Raw genomic sequence first — 23,127 nt, 5'->3', positions numbered from 1 at the left:
AAGACTAATAATCTTAATACATTAAAAACATAAATGAGAAAGGGTTTTTAAATCATCTAAGAACATGAAGACAAGAGAAACACGAAAAGCACATTATCTTCATTAATATGAAAAGCATTTATAATAAAAATCAGGAATGATCTAACCATAGAGGATTAAATTACTAAAACAAGTCATGGCTTATTTTTCAACGGAATGCCATAAATTCAATTGGGGAAATTAATTTGGGGAAAGGGGAGTAGGACTAAGGATTGAATCCAGGACCTTTGCATTGAACTATATTCCCACCCCTTTTTCACTTTTTATATTGAGGAAGAGTGTAGCCAAGTTGTCCAACTTGGGCTTGAATTTGTGATCCTCCTGTCTCAGCCTTCCAGAGTGCTGGGATTATAGGCATGTGCCACCATGCCCAACTTCATTCAATGTTTTTAAGTTTAATGGCATGAGAAAATAATACAGTATTAAGTTAAACATTTTTTTTTTGGTACCGGGGATCTAACTCAGGACCTTGAGCTTGCGTGGCAGGCAGAACCACTGAGCTAAATCCCTGGCCTTATTAAGTTAAACTTTAAATAAAAACGCACTGAGTGCTTCTCCCAATGATATCACAATGTTAAATTAAAGAATATAATTCAAGAGCCAGGGATTTAGCTCAGTGGTTCCGCTGCCTGCCTAGCAAGTGCAAGGATCCGAGTTTGATCCCCAGTATCTATCTATCTATCTATCTATCTATCTATCTATCTAAATAATTCAAGCCAGGGATAGTGGCACATGCTTGTAATCCCAGCAATTGGAAGTTGGAAGGCTGGGGGAGGAGGAGGATCATTGTGAGTTCAAGGCCAGCCTAGGCTATATAGTAAGTTCAAGGCCAGTATGAACTACATAGTGAGACTCTATCTCAAACAAAGAATATAATTCAAATGATTTCCTCCTCTGCTCCCAGAATACCGTTCTCTGCTCCAAGCCATCCTTCCATAACTCCCTGATGACATACTTTTCTGCCACCGAAATCTACTCTCTACCCTGCCCCTCCCGTATTGCTGGGCTTCTCCAAGCAAACACTTCTCTCCTCATTAGTCCTTGATAGAAGACATTTTAAACTGAACAACTTTTTCCCCAATACTTAGCACCTTTTTCTCTGCTACTCCACCTCTTTTAGGACATTTACCTGTTTTTCCAACCCCTATCTCCCATCAGTAAAAACCTCCTTTCTTTTCTGCACATGAGCACATATTTCTTGTTCAAATGCTTCTTAAATGAATGTTCTAAAAGTATAAATCCAATTCTAATAAAGGAAATCAAATTATTGAGTTCAACTTTAGCTGGATTAATAGGAGGCATTCATTTTCTTCTCTACACTATCCTTTTTCTTCCATATCCAAATGCCTATCATGTAGACTTTGATAATAAAACAAAACTGTACTTTCTTCTCCATTTTAACTAGCTCCTAGTTCCACATTAGAGATATGCATGCTTGAACAGGGATAATAAATAACACTCAGTTATATGATTTCCCTATGTTTTGGAAAATATTTAAGAATTATGGTAGGTCTAGCCCCCACAAGTAGCCATTTAATAAAAAGTTCTCTTTTCTGGAACTAAACATTAACATGTAATACAAAATTAAAGCATGTCTCAAAAATCAATCAGCCATCTGTGTGCCAACTGAACAATTTATACACTGATTCATAATACAGTCTGCCCAGAGGACTTGCAGTACAATTTCACAAAGTTGGTTCTATTTGTCTCTTCACTAATGGCCAGCCTGATGCATAGCATGTTTAGCTACAAACAACTCTGCTGACTGCCCCTGCAACATTTTCATGGCTCGCCAGTAGATCTGTCCACAGTTCGCAGGTCTACCAAGGGGGTGGTTCAACTCTTCTTTGATGTAATCCATCCAGAGATCTTTAAAAGGAACAACAACAAAAAATTACTGTACACATAATAAGATAACTGACAAGCCTTTATTAGGCAAACATGTATTTAATATTCATTCAAGAGTTCTAAGAAACTCCTTGCTATTATTTCCTAAGAGTCCTATGTGAAACAATACTTCTTTTAGCTTCTTTAAATCTAGGTATAGGAAAGGGAGCTTTTTCTTTAAGTGGGAAACCTTTGCAATAATTATGGCAGTATGTCACTTAATGAACTAAAACTACTAATTTTTTTTAAAGAGAGGATTTTGCTGAGTCTTTTTTCAAAGTGAAACTGACCCCAATTCATTCACTGTTACTATGCTTAAGAAAATATGCTTGGGGGCCAGGGATTTAGCTCAGTAACACCATGCCTGCCTCACAAGCACAAGGTCCCGAGTTCGATCCCCGGTACTAGGAAAAAAGAAAATATGCTTGGGTTAGATTAGCAAAAATGCTATTTTCATTCATTTCTCCAAGAAGGGTCTGTTGAAAACCAGTAGGAGTTAATGTACCTTTTTAATGTGAGTTTAATAACTATATATGTCAGTGTTAATGAGTTCCTAAACAAAGTGCCACATTTTACATAACAAACCCAGGCCCAGAAGTTCCTACAAATGAAGGCAATGTGACGATAACATTAGCATCTCAAGTTTACTTGTTTGCAGTAACTTCTATCCCTTTTTGTTCTCCTGAACTACATTTTTTAAAATAAAATTTGCTTTTTAACTGTTACATAAAAACAAAAATTGTAAGTATTAGTGGGGTAATGTGATATTGTGATATAATACACATTGTGTGATGTTTAAATCAGTTTATACAAATCTACTCAAACATCCATCATTTCATTATGTTGAAAACTTTCTAAATTCTTTCTCATAGGTTTTCAAAATATACAGTACATTACTATTCTCTATATATTCATCCTGCTGTGCAATAATAGCATACCAGAATTTCTTACTCATATCTAACCCTAACTTGGCATCCACTAGTCAACCTTTCCCCATCCCCAATTTCCCACTACTATGACCTACTATAACTAATGACCCACATTATTAACTCTTCCTTACAAATGCTTTTTTTTTTTCCTAGTACCGTGGATCAAACTGAGGATCTTGCACTTGCCAGGCAGGTGAGGCACCACTGAGCTACATCCCCGGCCCTACAGATACTTTTTTAAGAGAACCAAACTAAGCAAATCTTTAATCCAGAGTTCTTTAACTTTTTTTTTTTGGTACCAGGGATCAAACTCAGGACCTTGCACTTGCCAAGCAGATGCTTGGCACCACTGAGCTACATCCCTGACCCTTCTAATCCAGAGCTCTTTATACAAGAATCCCTAGATCCTTGGGCTTGTGAACTTAAAATTTTAAGTAAAATTACATGTCTAAGTATTATGCACAAAGTAAAACAAAAGGCAGGGAAAGAATTTAAGTTTTATTTAAAATAAGGCCATGATAGGAATAAAAAAATCTAAAAACACTGTTGTAACCATACTAATAGCTCACAGACTGCATAATAAGTCAACAGTTGTGTCTATAACCAAAGTCTACTTACCAGAATCTACAGATCCAAACTCTCTCAAAGCCCTCTCATAATATTCTCTTAAGTTAGCCATCTTGCAGGATTCCTAACAAAAACAATCAGACAATCTTGACTCAAAAACCTCATTTATAAGGCACAAATTCTCTTCGACTATTAAGCAGCTACTATCAGTTAGGTATCTGAAGGGGAAAATAGATGAGGTTTAAGATGAACCAGCCTGGTTCTCAACTTATCCAGAAAAAAAGGCAAATGTACTATTCACCAAGTGTCAACCACAAAAGCACTTAGTTCTGAGGATGGAGAAAACCCTAATAAATTTTATCAAACTTTTTTTTTTGGATCCAGGGATCGAACTCGGGTCCTTGCACTTTCGAGGCAAGTGGCAGAACCACTAAGCTAAATCCCCAGCCCAAGCCTAATCAATTTTAAATGAGGAACATGAGTGGCTTCTCCGGAAATAACACTGGAAAGCCTGACACTTATATAAATGGAGTCTGGCAATGGTGGTGCACACCTATAATCCCAGTTACCTGAGAGACTGAGGCAGGAGGGTCACAAATTCAAGACTAGCCTGGACCATTTATGGAGATCCTGTCTCAAAAAGTGGTAGAGCATGGTCTGGGGATTTAGCTCAGTGGTTCCGCCGCCTGCCTTGCAAGCACAAGGACCCGAGTTCGATCCCCGGTACCAAAAAAAAAAAAAAGAAAAAGTGGTAGAGCATGCCTAGCATGCTCAAGGTCCTGGGTTCAAGCTCCATAACACAGAAAAATAGAGTGGATGGAAAAAGTTTTACCTTTCATAGGTAAGGATTTCTTCCTTTTGAGTAACAAGCAAAGAGGAGCCCAAATATGGGCTCTGGCACCTATTAGGTATGTCTACCCTAAAAGTTTTTATATCAATGCTAAGTATCAATAACCACTAGTTATATGATCATCAACAAATTTTTTTAACCCTAACTTCAAATATTTTCTCACCTAGAAAACAAGGATAATATCTCTTAGCCTAACTGCAGGTATTCAAGTGCTGAATGCACCTAGCAGAATAGCTGTCACTAATTCACAGATAATCAGTAAGTGGTAATTTTTTATATGTATTTTTAAAATGTATTCCCTTTTATTTCACTTTCAAAGTAGATTTAACACTTTCAGTTTAAAAATTCATATAATAATACAATTACTTCTCTAGCACCACAAAAAGAAAAGATTTTCCTTATTCAAATCTCCCTTTACTGAGACAATGTTGTATTACGGGAAGTCAACATGACAATATACAAAGTCCTTTACCTCATTTGGCCTTATAACTCTCCTGCCCCTGCACAGGTATAAGGACCTTATTTATAGATGAGGATGTGAGGCTTAGAATTAAGTGATGTGTCCAAAGTACATAACTATTAGGTTAATAATCTAAAATCTGGCTATTGAACATTATGTTAACCTATCTCCTGTAAGACTACTATGGACAATAACATATACTAGTTCAACAACAGTGATCGAAATCATGAAAAAAAGAATTCAACCTCAATAGTTAATTTCTCAAAATTCAAATAAAAATAATAAATACCAAGTAAAATAACAAAATAAAAGAGAAAAACCAAAATTGGACACTTGGAAAAGCTATGAGGAAACAGGCATATTTCTGGATTATTAAGTTAATTCTTTTACATGACTATCTGACAATATATGAAACCATAAAAAAATGTATCCCCGCTGGGCATGGTGGTGCATGCCTATAACCCTAGCATTTGGGAGACTAAGGCAGGAGGATGGCTATGAGTTTGAGGCCAGCTTGAACTACATAGCAAGATTCTATCTCAAAAAACAAAAACAAAAAGTACCCCCAATATAGAAATTTGTCTCCAAAAAGTCACTCAAAAGAAAAAAAAGATGCACAAAAATGTCTATAGCATTCTTTTCAATATCAAAAAAAACATAAATAGGGCCAGGGATTTTGCTCAGTCTCGCAAGCACAAGATCCCGAGTTTGATCCCCAGTACAAAAAAAAACAAAAAACATAAAAAGCCAAATGTAGTGGCATGTATCTGTAATCCTAGCACTCTTAAGAGGCTAAAGCAGGAGGATCCCAAGTTCAAGCCCAGCATAGGCAACTTAGCAGGACCCTATCTCAAAGTAAAAACTAAAATCAAAAAACACTGGAAATAACCTGTATGTAATGGAATAGATACAAAACTAAAACATTAACACTACAGGCAATAAAAATATGATAAACATGTAAAAATATAGCAATATGTTTACAAAGTAATTTTAGTTAAAAAAAAGAGAAATCTCATATGACACATAAATCAGAAATATAACAGTACAAAACCATGTGTGAGAGAGAGTACTCTGAGAAGCTGAGAGGCAAGAGGATCACAAGTTCAAACCCAGACAGGGCTGGTGACTTAACAAGGCCTTGTCTCAAATTAAAAAATAAAAAATTGACTGGGTGTGTATCTCGGTGCAAAAGCCCTGGGATCAATCCTGAGGGCTGGGGAGGAAAAAACCTTCAGGTATGGTTGGCTGTTAGTGTGTTGGAGTTAAAGATACATTTGAATTTTCTGTGTACCATTTTTTAAGCTGAAACTTTCTTGGCCTTTTCTCCTACTTCACAATTTCCATTTAAAAACACCAAAAATGAAAAATAAAATAAAAAAATAAAAACACCAAAAACTGTAACTGAATGCCCACTGTACGTCAGCATCCAAGACAAAAGAACAGGGCGCTATGGAGGCAAAGCAGCAGCAACACCTCACCTAGCTGGGCAGGGAAGGCTTTCTGACATCTGAGTTTCCTGTTCTCCAGACATGTACTTTCTCCTCTTTGCTCACTACCATTCCTAAACCAGCACGATGAAAAAGAGACCAAGGAACTAAAAATTTATACTGTATTGTAAGGAGGTTTTTAAATTCCTGGAACACTTACTTGCTTTTTTTCAAACTGGATCATTTTCCTGAAAAACTCATCTGAAAATGGACGGATTTCCTGTAAACTAAAAACCAGGGGATGTTATCTTCCACAGTGAGCGAAAGCCTATTACATCTCATAGGTATAAAAAATACTCAGGCCAATACTTTCACCAGAGATGGTTTAATGTGGACTTGGTAGCATTTCAGCGCAAGGACTAGACCCATCAGCTGGTCGTGCCCATGCCTCTAATGATTTACCCTTCATCACCAAGCTTTTCCCTATTCCCTTTTCTTCTTTTTTCTTTTTTTTTTTTTTTTTTTTGTTATCAGGGATTGAACTTGGGACCTTGCGCTTTTGAGGCAGGCGCCAAAACCACTGAGCTAAATTCCCAGCCCTCTTTTCTTCTTATTCTCTTCTTTCTCACGTTTAGTCTTAAGTATCACCACTGATATATCTCAAGGTCTTTTTGGATACCAGTCACTCTATTTTTATAAAGAACATAATCTAAGGAAACAATTTGCAGTATGGACAAATAATACTTTCACAGAAATGTTCATCAGAAGAGTATTACCCTAACTCAAGAAATTATGCCATATTCACAGGGTGATTCCTTATACAGCTATTTTTAATAAATGATACTTACGAAGAATTTTTACTAAAAGAGGAAAAAGTCAATCTAATGATCATCAGTAAAACTGGTATTCAGGAACTAGGTGCGGCCGTGCATGCCTGTAATCCTAGTACCTGGGAGGCTAAGGCAGGAGGATTGCTGTAGGGAACAGGGAAAGGGGACGTTACTAGAACCTCTGCAGTAAGTCCTAGTCTCCTGCAAGCCACGGCAGCACAAGGCGAATTAACTTATTATACAGGAAAGGTAGAAAAATGAGACTTTGAGAAGAAGCTGAGCTTTGGGTCTGATCAGTGCTGCTATGGGTGGTAAGAAAGCCCCCAGCTTACCGCACCTTTTATTCAGTATATCAGGAGAAACAGATGTAACAAATGACTTGCAGAGAGTTCAGTACATCGGCATAAACAAAGTGTAACAATCCAAGAACAATGAGGAACTGAGTAGATAAAGATTTTGTTCCTCTCAGAATGTCTTCAGGTGGTATAATCTTGTCCTGGAGCATCACAGCATCACTGGATCATTGAGGTCTCAGTTGTGATGGGGGCCAAAATGAAATTATGCTTCAAAATGCCATAGATAGCCTGTAGGCAGGAGAACTAGGCCTAATCAAGTTTTTCCCTAAAATTATGTAGCATTGCTCCCGACAGATTGCCATGAGTTCAAGGCCAGCCTGGGGTATACAGTGAGTTAAAGGCCAGCCTGAACTACACAGCAAGACTCTGTCCCAAAAATAAATTAAAAATAAAACTGGTATACAAAATTGTGATTATAGTATAATCTCAATTACACATAAATAAGTTTTAAGATGTCATATTAAGAAGCGGTTTTATCTTGATGGGATTACAATGACTTATCTTTCCCCTCAGAATGGTTATAACCTGCTTTTATTGTTCAAAAAAAAAAAGAAAGAAAGAAAAAGGAAAAGAAACATCACTTTTTGAAAAAGTTTTCTAGATTACTAGCTTTCAGATATGATCTGTGATACATATACTCTGGGTATGAGGGGCTGAGTATGGGCAGAAAGACTAGAAACAGCTCTGAAAATCTGTCAGTACCTCTTAAACACAGCTCTGGCCTTTTTGTAGCCACCACTTCGATAAGCCCAGTCAAGGTATTTATCTTTCAGAGTAACTGAGCTGGCACCCGTGACAGCTAAAATAGCTTTCTAAAATTTAAGGAAAAAAAAGCCATGTAAGGAAATGCATACATACCAAAACAAATTCTCCCAGAACCACTGCACGTTACTCAACAGGGGCTTTAGGAACACCTGTTGCTGAAATAACCCTGAAACTTACCAACCAGTGAACCCCCATACCCATTCCTCACACAGGACTTAGAACATGGAGCTTGTACCTTAAAGATAGCTTCCGTGTCTTCTTGGCTTTCAGCAGCTTCGCTCCATTCTGCCCAAGAAATCCACAAGGGCAGACAAACCTGCTCATGATAAAAAATGTTGCAAAATGATTGTTTGGCACTAAACTCTGAAAAACTAATCACTACAAAGACAGGTTCCTCCCAAATTAATCAACATGTAAAATACGGATTCATCTCATGTCTATCCTAATTAGGAGAGAATTCTCATTGCCCGGCAGGACTGGCATGCCAGAAGAGAGCCCTCTGACCAAGTCATCCAGAGCAACACTGTCCTGATCATATTAGTTCCCACATGCTAGGGAATATTATCTATAGTTATCATCAGTGATGGCAAACCTTTTAGAGCTTTCCATAATAATAAAAGCCCACTGTGGAACGCATGCCATAGGTTTACCGTCACTGGATATCATCATTATCAATCACCTTTCAGTTAATTAAGCAATTAACTTTCAGATCCACAGCTACCAGATCATGTCTCTACTGTCTAGAACACTTAATATAAGAACTAACTAATCTAGGCCAAATGATCTGATCATTACTCATGGCCCAGGGCCAAACACAAATGAGCAATAAAATAGGGTTTTTTTCCACATTTCCTTCTGGAATACTTTTTTCCCCCACTCACATAAAAAATTTACAACAAAGCTTTAAGATTTAAATTTTGATTTAAACCTTGAGATTTAAGCTGCAAGTGGTGGCCATGCCTAAAATTCCAGCTATTCAGGAAGCTGAGGTACAGGAAGATCACAAGTTTAAGGCCAACCTGGGTAACTTAGTGAGAACTTATCTCCAAGTAAAAAGGGATGGTGAGGTAGCTCAGTGGTAGAACTCTTGTCTAGCATGAGTTTAATCCCCAGTACCACTAAAAAAACTTTATGGTGGGCTGGGGATTTAGCTCAGGGGTTCCACTGCCTGCCTTGCAAGCACAAGGTCCCGAGTTCAATTCCCGGTACCAAAAAAAAAACAACTATGGTTTAGAAATATATTAGTAATTAAAAACTAGATTTACATTTAGCTTTGGATGCCAAGTGAGAAACACTATTTCTCACCTGTAAAGACATCTAAATAAAATAAGTTTTATACAATTTACTCAATCTTCAAATAAGAATTAGAAATAGCCTATTAAATGGAAGTAAATTCTTCTACTCTTGACTCTTGGACCATCACCACTTAGTACCAAATGCCCCTGCACTCATCAGACAAGTACACTACAAATGAGCTTTGGCTAAAGTCTTAAAAGTGCTTCCAAACCAAATGAAATACATAAGCCCCACTCACAGACCTGGGGCTTCAGGTGCACAAAGGCTTCTTCAAAACGCTTGTCTATATCTGGGCTCTTTGACTTCAACAGCACCTGCAGCTTTTTCTGCCACATCGTTACAGAGTCTTTGAACAATTCAGTCCCAGTTTCTGCCACCTTCAGAGCTTCTGTAAAGAAGTCATGTTGCAGCAACAACTCGATCTAAGAAAAGGATCACTGGAAAATTAATTTCTGAAACCTAAATTACTTATTTAAACAGAAACAAAGACCTCATCTGGGGCAGTAATTTCCACTGTCTTTCTATTAAACCTTTTACCATGGATCCTAACCAGGTGCAAAGGAACAACTTGAAATCCTTTCTCCTTTTCCTGCTCCTATCCATCTGGACTGTCAAAAAACAGAAAATAGGACCATGGATTTAGCTCAGTGGTGCTGGAAGCACAAGGTTCTGAGTTCGATCCCCGGTACCAAAAAAGAAATACCAGAAAACAGGCCTAGATAATTTAGAATCCAAATCCACTCAAGTATAAAAATCAAGATAGGACCGGGGATTTAACTCAGTAGTTCACCCACCTGCCTCGCATGTGCAAGGTCCCAAGTTTGATCCCCAGTACCAAAAAAAAAAAAAAAAAAAAAATCAAGATAAAATCAGTATTTGTAGCTAGATGTGCTGGCACACACATATCTATAATCCCAGCTACTTGGGAGCATGAGGCATGAGGATCACAAATTTGAGCCCAGGTTTGGCAACTTTGAGACTTAGCAAAAACCTGCCTCAAAATTAAAAACAAAAAGGACTGGGGATGCAGCTCAGTGTGAAGGTCCTAGGTTTAATCCCCAGTATTGGGGAGAAAAAAAATAGTCTTTGTGAAGCACTAAGGAAATATTATATATACAATCATTTAGATAAAGCTGGAAGCATTACAAACTCATACAAATTTTCTGTTAACTGGTTTTTTTTTGGTACCAGGGATCGAACTCGGGTCCTTGTGCTTGTAGGGCAGGCAGTAGCACCACTGAGCTAAATCCCTGGCCCTCTGTTACATATTTTGACACAAGTAACTAGAATTATGAAAATGTTCATCTCTTAAATTCTGGAATTTAACAACTATGGCACAACAAATAAATGAAGAAAATCTTTTTTTTTTTTTGAGACAGGGTCTTGCTATGTAGTTCAGGCTGGGCTTGAACTCACAATGTAGCCCAGACTCGCCTCGAAGTCACAGTGCTCCTCCTACCACCTCAGCCTCCTAAGTGCTGGGATCACAAGCATGCGCCACCATGCCTGGCTAAATGAAAATAATCTTATCAATTCAAAATACTTATTTCTATACTGTTTTAATACAGATAAAAACCTAAAACCAAAATAATTTAACAAAACTAAAACAATCAAGTAAATGGCAATAAGTAATCAGTTCACTGACCAAGCATGTCTACTACAGTGTTATATGCAAGATACAATTATGAGCCCAGCATGGTGGCACACCGCTACAATCTCAGCACTTGGGAGGCTGAACCAGGAGGATCACTGCACATTTGAGTTCAGCCTGGGACACACAGTGAGTTCAAGGCCAGCCTGAAATACATAGTGAGACCCTGTCTCAAAAAAAAACTTCAATCATGAGAAAATCAGGCACATTTCCTATCCCCCACAGAGCCTGCAGTCTAACAGAGAGACAGTGTGGTATGTGCCTTGAAGAAAAAGCATCATACACTACAGGAGTACAAGTCAGAAGCACCAACAGGGTCTGTGGCAATGATGAGAAAGGACTCCCAGAAAGGAAGCATTTAAACCAAGACTTAAGGGCAGGGGATTCAGCTCAGTGGTTCCTCCACCTGCCCTGTAAGCGCAAGGACCCAAGTTCGAGCCCCTGTGCCAAATAAATAAATAAATAAAATAAACCAAGACTTGAGAAAAAATAGGTACTAGTCAAGTAAACACAGAGACCCTGGGAAAAGAGGCTACCCCAACCAACATGTGCCAGAGGCCAAAGATGAGAGACAGCTTGAAAGGGAAAGAAATCCAAGTACAGTGTGACTAGACAGGACACAAACCAGAGGACTGGACAATGAGTCTGAAAATACAGCTAAGAGCCAAGTCAAGGGTTCTGGGGGGGTTCTGTGTTTTGTTTTGAACCCAGGGTCTTCAAACTGAGCTACAACTCTTTTTTTTTTTTAGATGGGGTCTCACAAAGTTACTCAGGTTGGGCTCAGTGGCCCAAGTAACTAGGCTTACTGGCATACACTACTATACTTGGCCCAGGGGCCAAGTTAAGGAGTGTGAGTAGCTCTATCCAAAGGATAATGGGAAACCATAGAATAATCTGATGGTAATAACCCAATTTTAAAAGACCAACCTGTGGAAAATAATCTGGAGAATGGATGAGTATAGAACCAGCTAGATGTATAATGGCAGCATTTTGAGGGACTTGTTAAAAGGTCACCAAATGATTACTAAAGTGGGTGGGCTTAGGAAAGGCAGGATAAAAGATTTAAGTATACATGAGAACATCTGAAACAGTCACAACTGTGTATGCCAAAAGAAAGAAGATAATGCAAGGACAACAGGACTGCCAAGGCAATGCTCAAAGGACACTGCAATTCATAGCATGTGACTGACTGCAACCATTCAAATTTTAAGAAGGGACAGCTGAAACCATCCAAGCCTATGATTTTCATATAGCTACTGTAATGGGGGAGAAGGGAATCTCAGTCACAGTAACATAATAAAATAGGCTACACTATATAATATACAATATATAAAAATTATGTACGATCCCCAGTACCAAAAAAAAAAAATGTAGAAAATGTTAATGTAATAGAATAAAAATAACAAGACATTAAATGCAATTAAGTAAAAATGATATTCATCAAGAGTCAAAAATCATACTAACAGTCAAAAGAAGTCACACAAAAGATACTCAACAAATATAAAGACTTTTGTTCTTGCGCTGGGGACATAGCTCAGTGGTAGAGTGCTTGCCCAGAACGCAGGAGGCCCCCAAAAGAGACTCTTAATCTCTTCCCCCCAGTAAATGTATTTATATATATTTATGTACCCACTAACACATGCAACGTGCTCAACAACTGTGTAAGGAGGCAAAACCAACGAACACTATTACTATTTTAAAAAGAAGTAAACAAGAAAAGTCAAGTGGTATATGTAGTAGCACATGGCTATAATCCCTGCAGGCAGGAAGCTGAGGCAGGACAATTCAAAGCTCTGCCTGAACTACAAAGCAAGATCCTGTCTCAAAAGAAAAGTGGGTAGATGGGGTTGAGGGCATAGCTCAGTGGTGGAGCACCTACCAAGCACGTACAAAGCCGTGGATCTAGTTCTCAGCACTGTAAATAAAAGATGGATGAGCAAACAAAAAATAAACCCAAACTCAAGACTGTTGCAGTACTTTCCACTATATAATATCCCTTCCTTTACACATTTTATTTTTGGAGTTGGGTGTGGTGGCGCATGCCTGTAATCACAGCACTAGGGAGGCTGAGATAAAGGGTTGCTTCAAGTTCAAGGCCAGCCTGGATTACATAGTAAGTTCAAGGGCAGCCTGAACTACATAGTGAGAACCTGTTTCAAAAAAACCCCAAAAACCCAAGGCTGGGGATTTAGCTCAGTGGCACAGCACCTGCCTCGCAAGTGCAAGGTCCTGAGTTTGATCCCCAGTACCAAAAAAGAAAAAAAGAAAGAAAGAAACCAAAAACAGATTTCACTTTTCGCATATTATCAAATACTGACAACCAAATGTAAACATCCTCTATATACCAAACTTTTGAATGGGATTATCTGTGTAACAAGCACAGAACAACAGGAATAAGTGCATGTAATTGGCAGCAAATATGCTCTCCAGTTACTTACCCATTGCTTATAGTGGAATTCCGAGAGAAGTCTGAGTTCATTTGCCTTCCTGAATGTAATCATGGTTCTTTCTAGCCTCTGAAATAAGAAAAGATTCCCCATTTTATTACAAAGATCCCTGAAAAGGGCTCTGTTCTCTGACATAAACAAAAGCAGTTTTGTATATTTCTAAGAATTCAGAGAAGGGACTGAGTTGCTCCTTGTGGTGGTGTCACTCATGATCAGATAAGTAAGCGGCCACCTCAGGCACAGCCCAGTAAAAAGGAGACTCTCCTGCCCTGGTAGCCAGTACCAAGACAAAACAGGCTCAGATCTTCCCAATGACAGGTCAGCCACAAGAAGAAAGCAAGAGGTTAAAAATGAAATTCCAGGGGCTGGGGATTTAGCTCAGTGGTTCTGCCGCCTACCCCCCAAGCGCAAGGACGCAAGTTCGATCCCCGGTACCAAAAATAAATAAATAAATAAGTAAAAATAAAAATGAAATTCCAGAAGCTCGCTCAAGCCCCAACAAGAGCTATGCTTCTGTTCTTTCAGTAGACAGAGACTTTCTAGTCAGTCACTGTCACCACATAACGTAAGTCCTTACCTTCCTTCTGAGGAACTCACTACTTGTCTTCTTAGAAAATCGTTCCAAGCAAAAGCTGACATAACACTTCCACATGGGCTCTGGAAGAGTCAGATTATATTCGTCAGGTCACCAATTCTCTTAGGTCAACAATCATCATATACCTTTCTTCAAAGGGAAAACTCCTTTGAGGAAGAATTTAACTCCCTGATGGAAAAAAAAGTGTTATTCCAATTATACCCAATCAAACAGCTCAAATACTGGAGAAAAGCAACTACCAATATAAATATAAAAACAAGTCTTGTCCAGGTCTCCAATATTAGCAAACAAAAATTATATCTCTAGCAAAAGGTAATTAAGGAATGGTAAAAAATCTTCTGCCAAGTGTGGTGGTGCACACCTATAATTTCTGCATCTTGGGAGCCTGAAGCAGGAGGATCTGCAGTTCAAGGACAGCCTAGGCAACTTAGCAAGAGCAGGCCTCAAAATAAAACAAAAAGGGCTGGGGAATCTAGCTCGGCACTGCAGTACTTGCTGAGCATGCACAAGGTCTTAGGTTCTCTCCCCTATACCTTAAACGAACAAAAATCTTATGAATTATTTCCTAAGTATCATTTCCTCCAAATAAATGAAAATAAACATCACTACTACTGAAGAAGTTCAGAAAAGTTCCAAAGGCTGGAGATTTAACTCAGTGGTTCCACCACCTGGCCCACAAGTGCAAGGACCCAAGTTCAATCCCCAGTACCAAAAAAAAAAAAAAAAAAAATGTAGAACATTTCCATAACAGTTTCAGCACAGCACAGAAAGAACCACCTGGAAAGCCAAACACATTGTAAATTATACCAGAGATTTCTGGTACTGAGAACAGGAGCACCAGTTTCACACTCACGGATACACTTCTTCTACACATAATGGTCAGAGGGTTCACCTGTAGGGAGAGTCTTCACTGCCTCTTCATAGACAGCACAGCTTCGCTCCTCCCTTCGGCACACCTCCACTGCTTTGGCTTGTTTTGTTGGTGGTTGTGCCTCTGGTTGGGACTCAACCTCTAATTCTTGACGTGCCACATAATCCCAAGTGAGAGGGTCATCTGTGTGCAAAGCCTGAAGGCTAGAAAACCCAAATTATTGGCATTTGCCCTACAATGAGGGACTAACTCAGAATATCTAGCACAGCAGCAGGTCCTCATACTCTAAAAATGTACACAGGACACCTGTACACCAATTATACAAATGTATACAGGACACCTTTATGGTACCATGAGTCATTTCCTGACAGGCTCTCCAGAATATTGTCAGTCACTGTACAAATCAATGAATGGAACACACCTATCATGTATTTATTGACATTCAGGCACCATTCACACACACTAACTTTCAAATTAAATTTCAAATCAGCAGTTATCTGTGAATAGCCCAGGCTCCATGAGCCCTGGACAGCCTTATTGTACTGGGGCTCCTGATTCCTATAGTAAAGGAAGCAGAGGAAAAGCACAACCTGGAGATATCCGAGAAACAAACTGATCCACATTCTATCTTAACTCCTGTGAAAGCAAGGAGTGCCCCCTTGAATGCAAGTAGCCCTGGGTAGGCAAAAATAATTTGTAGACAATACAGATACTGAAGAATAAAATTATTTTCATCACTCAAATCTGAAGTTATGAATAACAACTCTCATTTTACAGGCAAAAGACATGCCAAGAAAGCAGGATACAGGTTCTTCTATAAGACTTGGGATACATGTTATTAAATAAAGACAAATCATTTCCCAAAAGAAGCTAATAAAGTCAAAGAACTTCTCCAAGAACATACCTTTTTAAAAAATATAATGGGATATAATTTTCCTAAAACTTAGCTTTTCTTCCAGGGATGTAGTATGATATTTTCTTTCCCGCTTTCTCAATACCCAACCTCAAATCCTTACCACAAAGATCAGAAATGGGCATAGTCACCTTTATAGTGTTTTACTTACTCATCATAAATTTCTTTTTGTAGATCTTTGGCAAAGTCAAAAAGCTGTGCAACTGAAAGTAGTGACACATGAAATTCTGCACCTAAAATTTAAAAACGGGAAAGAAGATTCATTGTCAGTAAAATAAACAACCACTTTACTCTAAAAGCAGCATTTTCTTGATGTACTGGGGCTAGGGTTTTTCTTGTGGTGCTGGGGATAGAATCCAGGGCCTCAAACGTGCTAAGTACACAACTCTGAGCTGGAGTTAACTATTGTGTTTTTGTTTTTGTTATTGTTGTTGTTGCTGAGAAATAAGACAAGATGGGGGAAGGCAGGAAGATGGCGGTGGCAGCAAAGCCTCATGATTTTAATGAATGTCAACTGGATATTAGTGTAAATGATAGTTTGGATCTTCATGCTCAGATTCAGATCACAGACCACAATGGATAGATGCCACTGAACAGCACAAGACTGAATCAGGATATGGATCTGAATCCAGCTCACATCGACATGGCTCAATGGTGTGTCACTGGTGTCTGGAGCAAGTGGCTATTCTGCAACATCTACCTCTTCGAGAAAGGCCACAGTTTATGTGTGAAATTGGCTGAAATGGAAACCTTTAGAGACATCCTGTGTAGATAACTTGATACTCTCCAGAAGTACTTTAATGTCTGTGCTGATGCCGTCTCCAAGGATGAACTTCAAAGGGATAAAGTGGTAGATGATGATGACTTTCCTACAACACATTCTGATGGCAACTTCTTGCACAGTATCAATGGCAAGAAAGAAGTCATTTCCACATATAACACCAAAAGGAATCAATGGCACAGACTTGAAAGGGGAAGCAACAATAAGAACCAAGATACATCATGTAAAGGTACAAGATCCCAATGATGAATGTAACTGTACTGTATACCTAAAATGTACCAATAAACTTAATGAAAAAAAGGGGGGGAGCAATAAACTTCAAGGCAACTACTGCTAAAATCCTTACTACACTTCCTCACTGTATTGAGTTAATCTTAAAACGTGAAGACAGCTGGCAAAAGAGATTAGATGAGGAAACTAAGAACAGAAGAAGAATACAAAACTCCAATGACAGAACTTAAGAAAAAAATCCCATTTTGGAGGACCAGATTACGAAGAAGGCCCAAACAGTCTAATTAATGCAGAAGAGTTATTTGATGCTGTTGAAGCTACTCTTGACTGACAAGATAAAATAGAAGAACAGTTACAGAATGAAAAGGTCAGATTACATTGGCCTACATCATTGCCGTCTGGAGATGCCTTTTCTTCTGTGGGGACTCGCTCATAGATTTGTCCATAGGTTGAAGAAATGGTGCAGAACCATATGACTTACTCATTGCAGGATGTAGGTTGCCATGTCAACTAGCAGTTGGTTGTAGGAGGAGAAATGAAGGTATACAGAAGAGAAGTGGAAGAAAATGGGATTGCTCTGGCTCCTCTGAAAGCTACTAATGCAGTTAAAGGTGTTACAGGACATGAAGACTGCAATTATTTCTGGAATGATGATATTTGCAATGACTGGGAAACAACCATACAAAACTTTCATGTGGTGGCAACATTAGCTGATAATGCAATCATCATTTATCAGACACACAACAGAGGATTCAAAAGATACCAACCTTGACTGAAAATGACCCTGAAACTTGGATAGTTTGTAATTTTTCTGTGGATCATGACACTGCTCCTCTAACCAACCAATGTGTTCGTGCCAAAATAAATATTGCTATAATTTGTCAAGCCTTGGTAAGCCCACCAGAGACCAGGAGATAAGCAGGGAAAACATTCTATGCAAGATTATCTATGTATCTAATGTAAATCCTAGAGGATGGGCACCAGCCTCAGTTATAAGGGCAGCGTTAAAGCGAGAGTATCCTAAATTTTTACTTCTTATTTCCGAGAAAAAACTGCAGGAAAACTATTTAGTTCTAGTATTAACAGTGACTGAAGGAAGGCTATGTGACATTCCATGTTGAAGAAAAAGGAAAAAGTTGAATGCTCTAAGCTGGAACATAGGATCTACAGTTTGTGGCCCAACACCTTGAGTTTGTGTATAAAAATGAAGAAGAGATACTGCAATGGTAAAGCTGAGCATCTAACACTAGCTGTCTCCTGACAGATCTCGCTCAGCATGTGCTATAGATACATGTATGTGTGCATGTGCATGGCTATATTTTTATTTGCTTGCTCCTACAAGAGAAAAAAAATCAACTCTCAATAACAACTAGGAATTGATGCTTTAATTTGGGGGAACTTTTTCAGAATTTTTAATTTACTAGCCTAAGATCCTCAGTTCTATCAGGTGTTGTGCACAAAAGAAAAACACAAAAGTGGAATGCACATGGGCATGTGCTTTCTGTGTACCAGACATCCAGACAGGGTTCTTTCTTCAGGCCAACAGTCAAATCTGTGTCCAGAATTTTTTGATTTTTTTTTTTGTTTTGTATAATCATAGAATTCATTGCTGCTGATTTCTATGATTTGTGTTTTTACATGTCTTAATAACTGAGGGCTGTCAATCACCTGTGATTTTGCCTTTTCTGTAAACTTACTCCTACGAAGAACTTTGGTTCTGATGTAGAGAGTGAAAAGCTTTATCCCCTCCCCCATACCTTTATATTTCTATTGTATTTTTTTAGTTGTGTACGATGTGCTACAGATTTTTTTCAGTTTGTTACAAACACAGTTTGATAATCCTTAAATTGGCTCTGCCTGCCTCCAGACAGAAATATCTACACAAATCTTGTGGGTATTGAATGCTTTCTAGAAAAATGGTCCGGATAAGATGAGCTTATGTTTTTCTGAAATTCGTAGCAAAATATACGGTATACTTGTTAAAGCAAATAGGCTTGTTTGAATTTAACATTTAATTCAATATATGTATCTAGTATTCTGTAACAGATATATTTCGTCACCCTAGTTTGAGTCAGTTTAAAAGATATGTTGCAAGGTATACACAAAATCTGAACTGCTTCTATTTGCCCCTTGATCACAGATTTCAGCAACATAGCAAACGAAGGACTCCACTTATTCAAACTGATACTTTCCTTAGCTGCTATAAGACTGTAAGAACCCAATGTGTAAAATGCTTTTAGTTTTAGTCCTATGCGAAAAACCTTGAAGCATGGAGTTGAGGCAAGGAATGGTACTCATTGAAGTCAAAATGCCCACTTCAAATCTTCATTATATTTACACACAGAAGTATTTTTTTATTTGGGGTTTTTTGGTACCAGGGATTGAACTCAGGACCTTGCACTTGCAAGGCAGGTGGTAGCACCACTGAGGTAAATCCCCAGCCCCACACACAGATGTATTTTTATAAATCAGAGGCATTTTGTAGCAGCTTTGCTGACCTGTTTATCTCTTTGGAAACACAGAAACCAGACACATTTTTTAAAGCAGAAAATCATGTCACATAGAACATGTCCTGTATATATTCCATTTGGCTACATGGTAGTAAGAGTTTTAATGATAAATGCAAGGTGATAATTTAATAATGGCATTACCCTGATCACTTAATATGAAGAATCCTGGAAGTGAATTACTTGCATCAGACATAGTGATATTTATTATTCTGCACAGAGAGGAAAAAAACCATATAAAACATATGCTTACTTTACATGCATGCAGATTTCATGCTCCATAAATCTTTTCTATTTTTTAATTTACCTTTCTCTACATGATGTGCATGGAATATGCCTTATTACAGAGAAATGCTGTTCATAATCTATGTGGAAAAGTGGCTACATGGCGGTAATGCTAGCAAGGCAAATAAGACAAATTATCATAGCTATTTACCACTTCACCAGTTAACATTTTATATTGTGATTTTTTTAAAGTTTATGCCTCATATATGTATTTTATTTTACAATCAGCTATGGGATTGGGATGGAAGAACAGTAGGGTATGGGAGGCAGGTTCATTCACTCATAGGCACTGAAGGGAATGTTCAGTGTAATTCCTGTGCCCACTGTGTTTCTATTTGCCATGTCTGGTAACATCATGAATACAGACAAGTAACTCTTTCATAACTAATTGGATAACTGCATTTTACAAAAGTATATAAAGTTTACAAAGTAGTATCTAAATCTAATTATCATTAGTTGCATTTGCACTAAATGTGATGATATACTTTTTGCAATTTATTCTGTAAATAAAATGATTAAAAATATTTGTATTAAAAAAAGACAAAATGGGGGAACAGATCATCCAGTAGGCCCACTATACAACAAAATCATTATTTTTAAAATTAATTTTTTTTTTTTTTGGTACCGGGGATCGAACTTGGGACCTTGCACTTGTGAGGCAGGTGCCAGAACCACTGAGCTAAATCCCCGGCCCAACAAAAATCTTTATTAACACAGTAATTTGGAGCATTCAAAAATACTTGTCATTCTAAATTTCTTAAAGGCAAACAGTTCTCTGTCACTTATTCCAGCTCCCTAAATGAGTTAAGTACTCAAAAACCTGACTGAAACACCCAATTATCAGCTAAGAGAAATAAACCTTTTCTGAAAGGTATAGTACACATTTCCTACATTCCATGATTTTTTGTTTTATTTAGGTCCTGGGCACTGAACCCAAGGCATTCACATCAAGCTACATACCCATACCTTCTTTATTTTTTATTTTGAGACAGGATATCACTAAGGCACTAAATTACCCAGCCCGGGCCTGAACTTGTGATCTCCTGCCTCACCTTTCAAGAGTCAGGATTACAGGCATGTGCCATTACAGCCAACCTATAATCACAGTTTTACACACATTCTAGTGGAAAAATCTCAAAATTAGCTAACAGTCCTCCTCATTATAAATAGAATGTTTCACTTTCCTACCACAGATGAATATTCAAAGGATATATACCTTTAATCTTGCTTATAGAATTTTTGTAGATGATCCGTGCCAACTCGCCCTTAAGGATTTCTTCAGGATGATCAAAATCCCCCTACAAAAGTTACATTAAATACAGTTTAATAGACAGAACAAAAAATAGAAAAAGCACTAGTGTGAAAATTAACAGTCCTAGACTACCTGGCAAATCATGTCTCTCTGGCCCAGTTCCCTCATTTGTAAAATGTGCAGCTTGGGTAAGATCACTGATCGTCCAGCTACGTTCTTTCTCTCAGGCTCCTGGAGTGGTGGCAAGATCACTCAGCATAAGGTCTCACTTTCCATTTAGACCAGAGTAGGTCAAGTTTTACATGTCCTGATTACTTTCTGTGTAAGATTTTATTGCTGGAGATTTAGCTCAGTGGTTCTGCCACCTACCTTGCAAGCACAAGGTCCCGAGTTTGATCCCCAGTACCAAAAAAAAAAAAGATTTTATTTGGATTTTTTTAAAAAAAAGAGATCTGAGCTGGAAATCACAATAATACACACTGAGCAAGGTTCCTCCTTCAGCTCTAACATTCTAAAACTTCTTTCTTTAAAACTATTCTTCCATGTTAAAATTATATTTTAAAAAAGAAAGACTAGAAAACACATTTCACAGTCTAACTCAAGCTCCTTGAACCCTTTAATATATCACTTAAGGATCACACAGTATTAACATCATTTGACCATCCCATCAGTAATAATTTTGAAGACCACATTAATTAGTTCAAGTATCTATATTTAAAGACCAGGGCCGGGGATTTAGCTCAGTGGTTCCGGTGTCTGCCTCGCAAGCGCAAGGTCACAAGTTTGATCCCCGGCACCAAAAAAATATATATATATTTAAAGCCCAAAACTTTATTTTGTATTTACTAAGCTTATCTACAACTCTAGACCCATCTTTAAGTTTCAAATTGTGACAGGACTAAAAAAAATAAAAATTGTGACAACACTAAGTTGGAAAGAAAAATATACTCCAAATACTGTCTCTTACTCCTACGCAGGCCCATAAGACTATATATTGTTTATGAGTGGCAATACATTAGATCTTACCATGTCCATGTCAGCTTTTTCAAATTCTTGCTTTTCTTTTCTGAGTTTCTCAGCATGCATCAGCTCCATCCTAAAGTACTACAGAAGAGAAATTATAACCTGAAAATCTTTAGAGATAATTTAATTAAAATATTTATGGGCTGGGGATTTAGCTCAGTGGTTCCCACTGCCTGCTTCGCAAGCGCAAGGACCCGAGTCCAATCCCCGGTACCAAAAAAAAAAAAAAAATTATTTAAGTTGCTGGGACAGGGATGTAGCTCAGTGGTGCCTCACTTGCCTGGTACACACAAGGTGCTGAGTTTGATCCCTGGTACCAGAAAAAAGAAATATTTAAGATGCCATTTTTTTTTTTTACCCATAAACACTGGACCTGGAAAAACCTAAGGGACTTATAGTTTACTTTGTTATAGTTTACTTTGTTATGAAACTAGCAGACATTGATAAGGTATGATGAAAATGATATTATTTTATGCTCTTCTTGACAAGCAACCTAGAGATATAAATCAAAACTCTTAAAAATGTTTTTGCAGCTACTAACTTTCAAATTAACTCTCAAATCAGCAGTTATCTGTGAATACCCAAGGCTCCATGAGCCCTGGACAGCCTTGTTATATTGAGGCTCCTGATTTCCTGTAATAAAGAAGGCAGAAGAAAACCTCATCCTTTACCCAAACCCTGGAGATAGCCAAGAAACAAACTGATCCATATTCTATCTTATCTCCTGTGAAAACTAGTACCTCCAGCTAGGCAAAAATAATTCACAGACAATACAATCAGATACTGAAGAATAAAATTACTTTCTGCATTCAAATCTGAAGAGTTATGAATAACAACTCATTTTATGGGCAAAAGACATGCCAAGAAAGCAGGATACAGGTCCATAGTGGCACATGCCTGTAATCCCAGCTACCTAAGAGGCTGAGGGAGGAGGCTGGAAATGTAGCTCAATGGTAGAGAGTCACAAGATTCAATTCTCAGTACCACCAAAAAAAAAAAAAAAAACCCCGCAAAAAAACCTTCTGTACCTTTGATTACCACTTCACACCTAAACAAACCATAAAATCTAGTATTCAGTGGGCTTGGAGAATCAACAAACATGTTATAATCTAGAAGTAGACAAGTTTGTCATCTAACAATGAAGGTTTCTGTAGATAATTTTATT

At 38.0% G+C, this 23,127-nt stretch overlaps 1 protein-coding gene and 1 pseudogene across 1 annotated transcript in view; one reads left to right on the top strand and one right to left on the bottom strand.

Moving 5' to 3' along the window:
* Positions 1-78: 78 nt before the first annotated feature.
* Utp6 (UTP6 small subunit processome component) overlaps positions 79-23,127 on the bottom strand; it is a 35,707-nt gene continuing 12,658 nt past the window's right edge. The window contains exons 8-19 of the mRNA XM_004870683.3: positions 21,966-22,043; positions 20,904-20,985; positions 16,035-16,116; positions 14,992-15,173; positions 14,082-14,161; positions 13,496-13,573; positions 9,649-9,828; positions 8,346-8,426; positions 8,048-8,157; positions 6,380-6,446; positions 3,474-3,546; positions 79-1,908 (exon numbers count right to left, since the gene is read on the bottom strand). Of these exons, the coding sequence (XP_004870740.1) occupies positions 1,754-1,908; positions 3,474-3,546; positions 6,380-6,446; positions 8,048-8,157; positions 8,346-8,426; positions 9,649-9,828; positions 13,496-13,573; positions 14,082-14,161; positions 14,992-15,173; positions 16,035-16,116; positions 20,904-20,985; positions 21,966-22,043 (1,248 nt within the window). The 3' untranslated portion in view covers positions 79-1,753. The remainder of the gene's footprint in view (positions 1,909-3,473; positions 3,547-6,379; positions 6,447-8,047; positions 8,158-8,345; positions 8,427-9,648; positions 9,829-13,495; positions 13,574-14,081; positions 14,162-14,991; positions 15,174-16,034; positions 16,117-20,903; positions 20,986-21,965; positions 22,044-23,127) is intronic.
* Positions 16,338-17,988, top strand: LOC106008240 (ceramide transfer protein pseudogene; annotated as a pseudogene).

The sequence above is a fragment of the Heterocephalus glaber genome, unplaced genomic scaffold, assembly GCF_053883595.1.
Source record: "Heterocephalus glaber isolate CG9 unplaced genomic scaffold, H.glaber_assembly_v1.0 deba00001564, whole genome shotgun sequence".
Taxonomy (NCBI): Eukaryota; Metazoa; Chordata; class Mammalia; order Rodentia; family Bathyergidae; genus Heterocephalus; species Heterocephalus glaber.
This window is presented reverse-complemented; position numbering and strand designations above follow the sequence as displayed.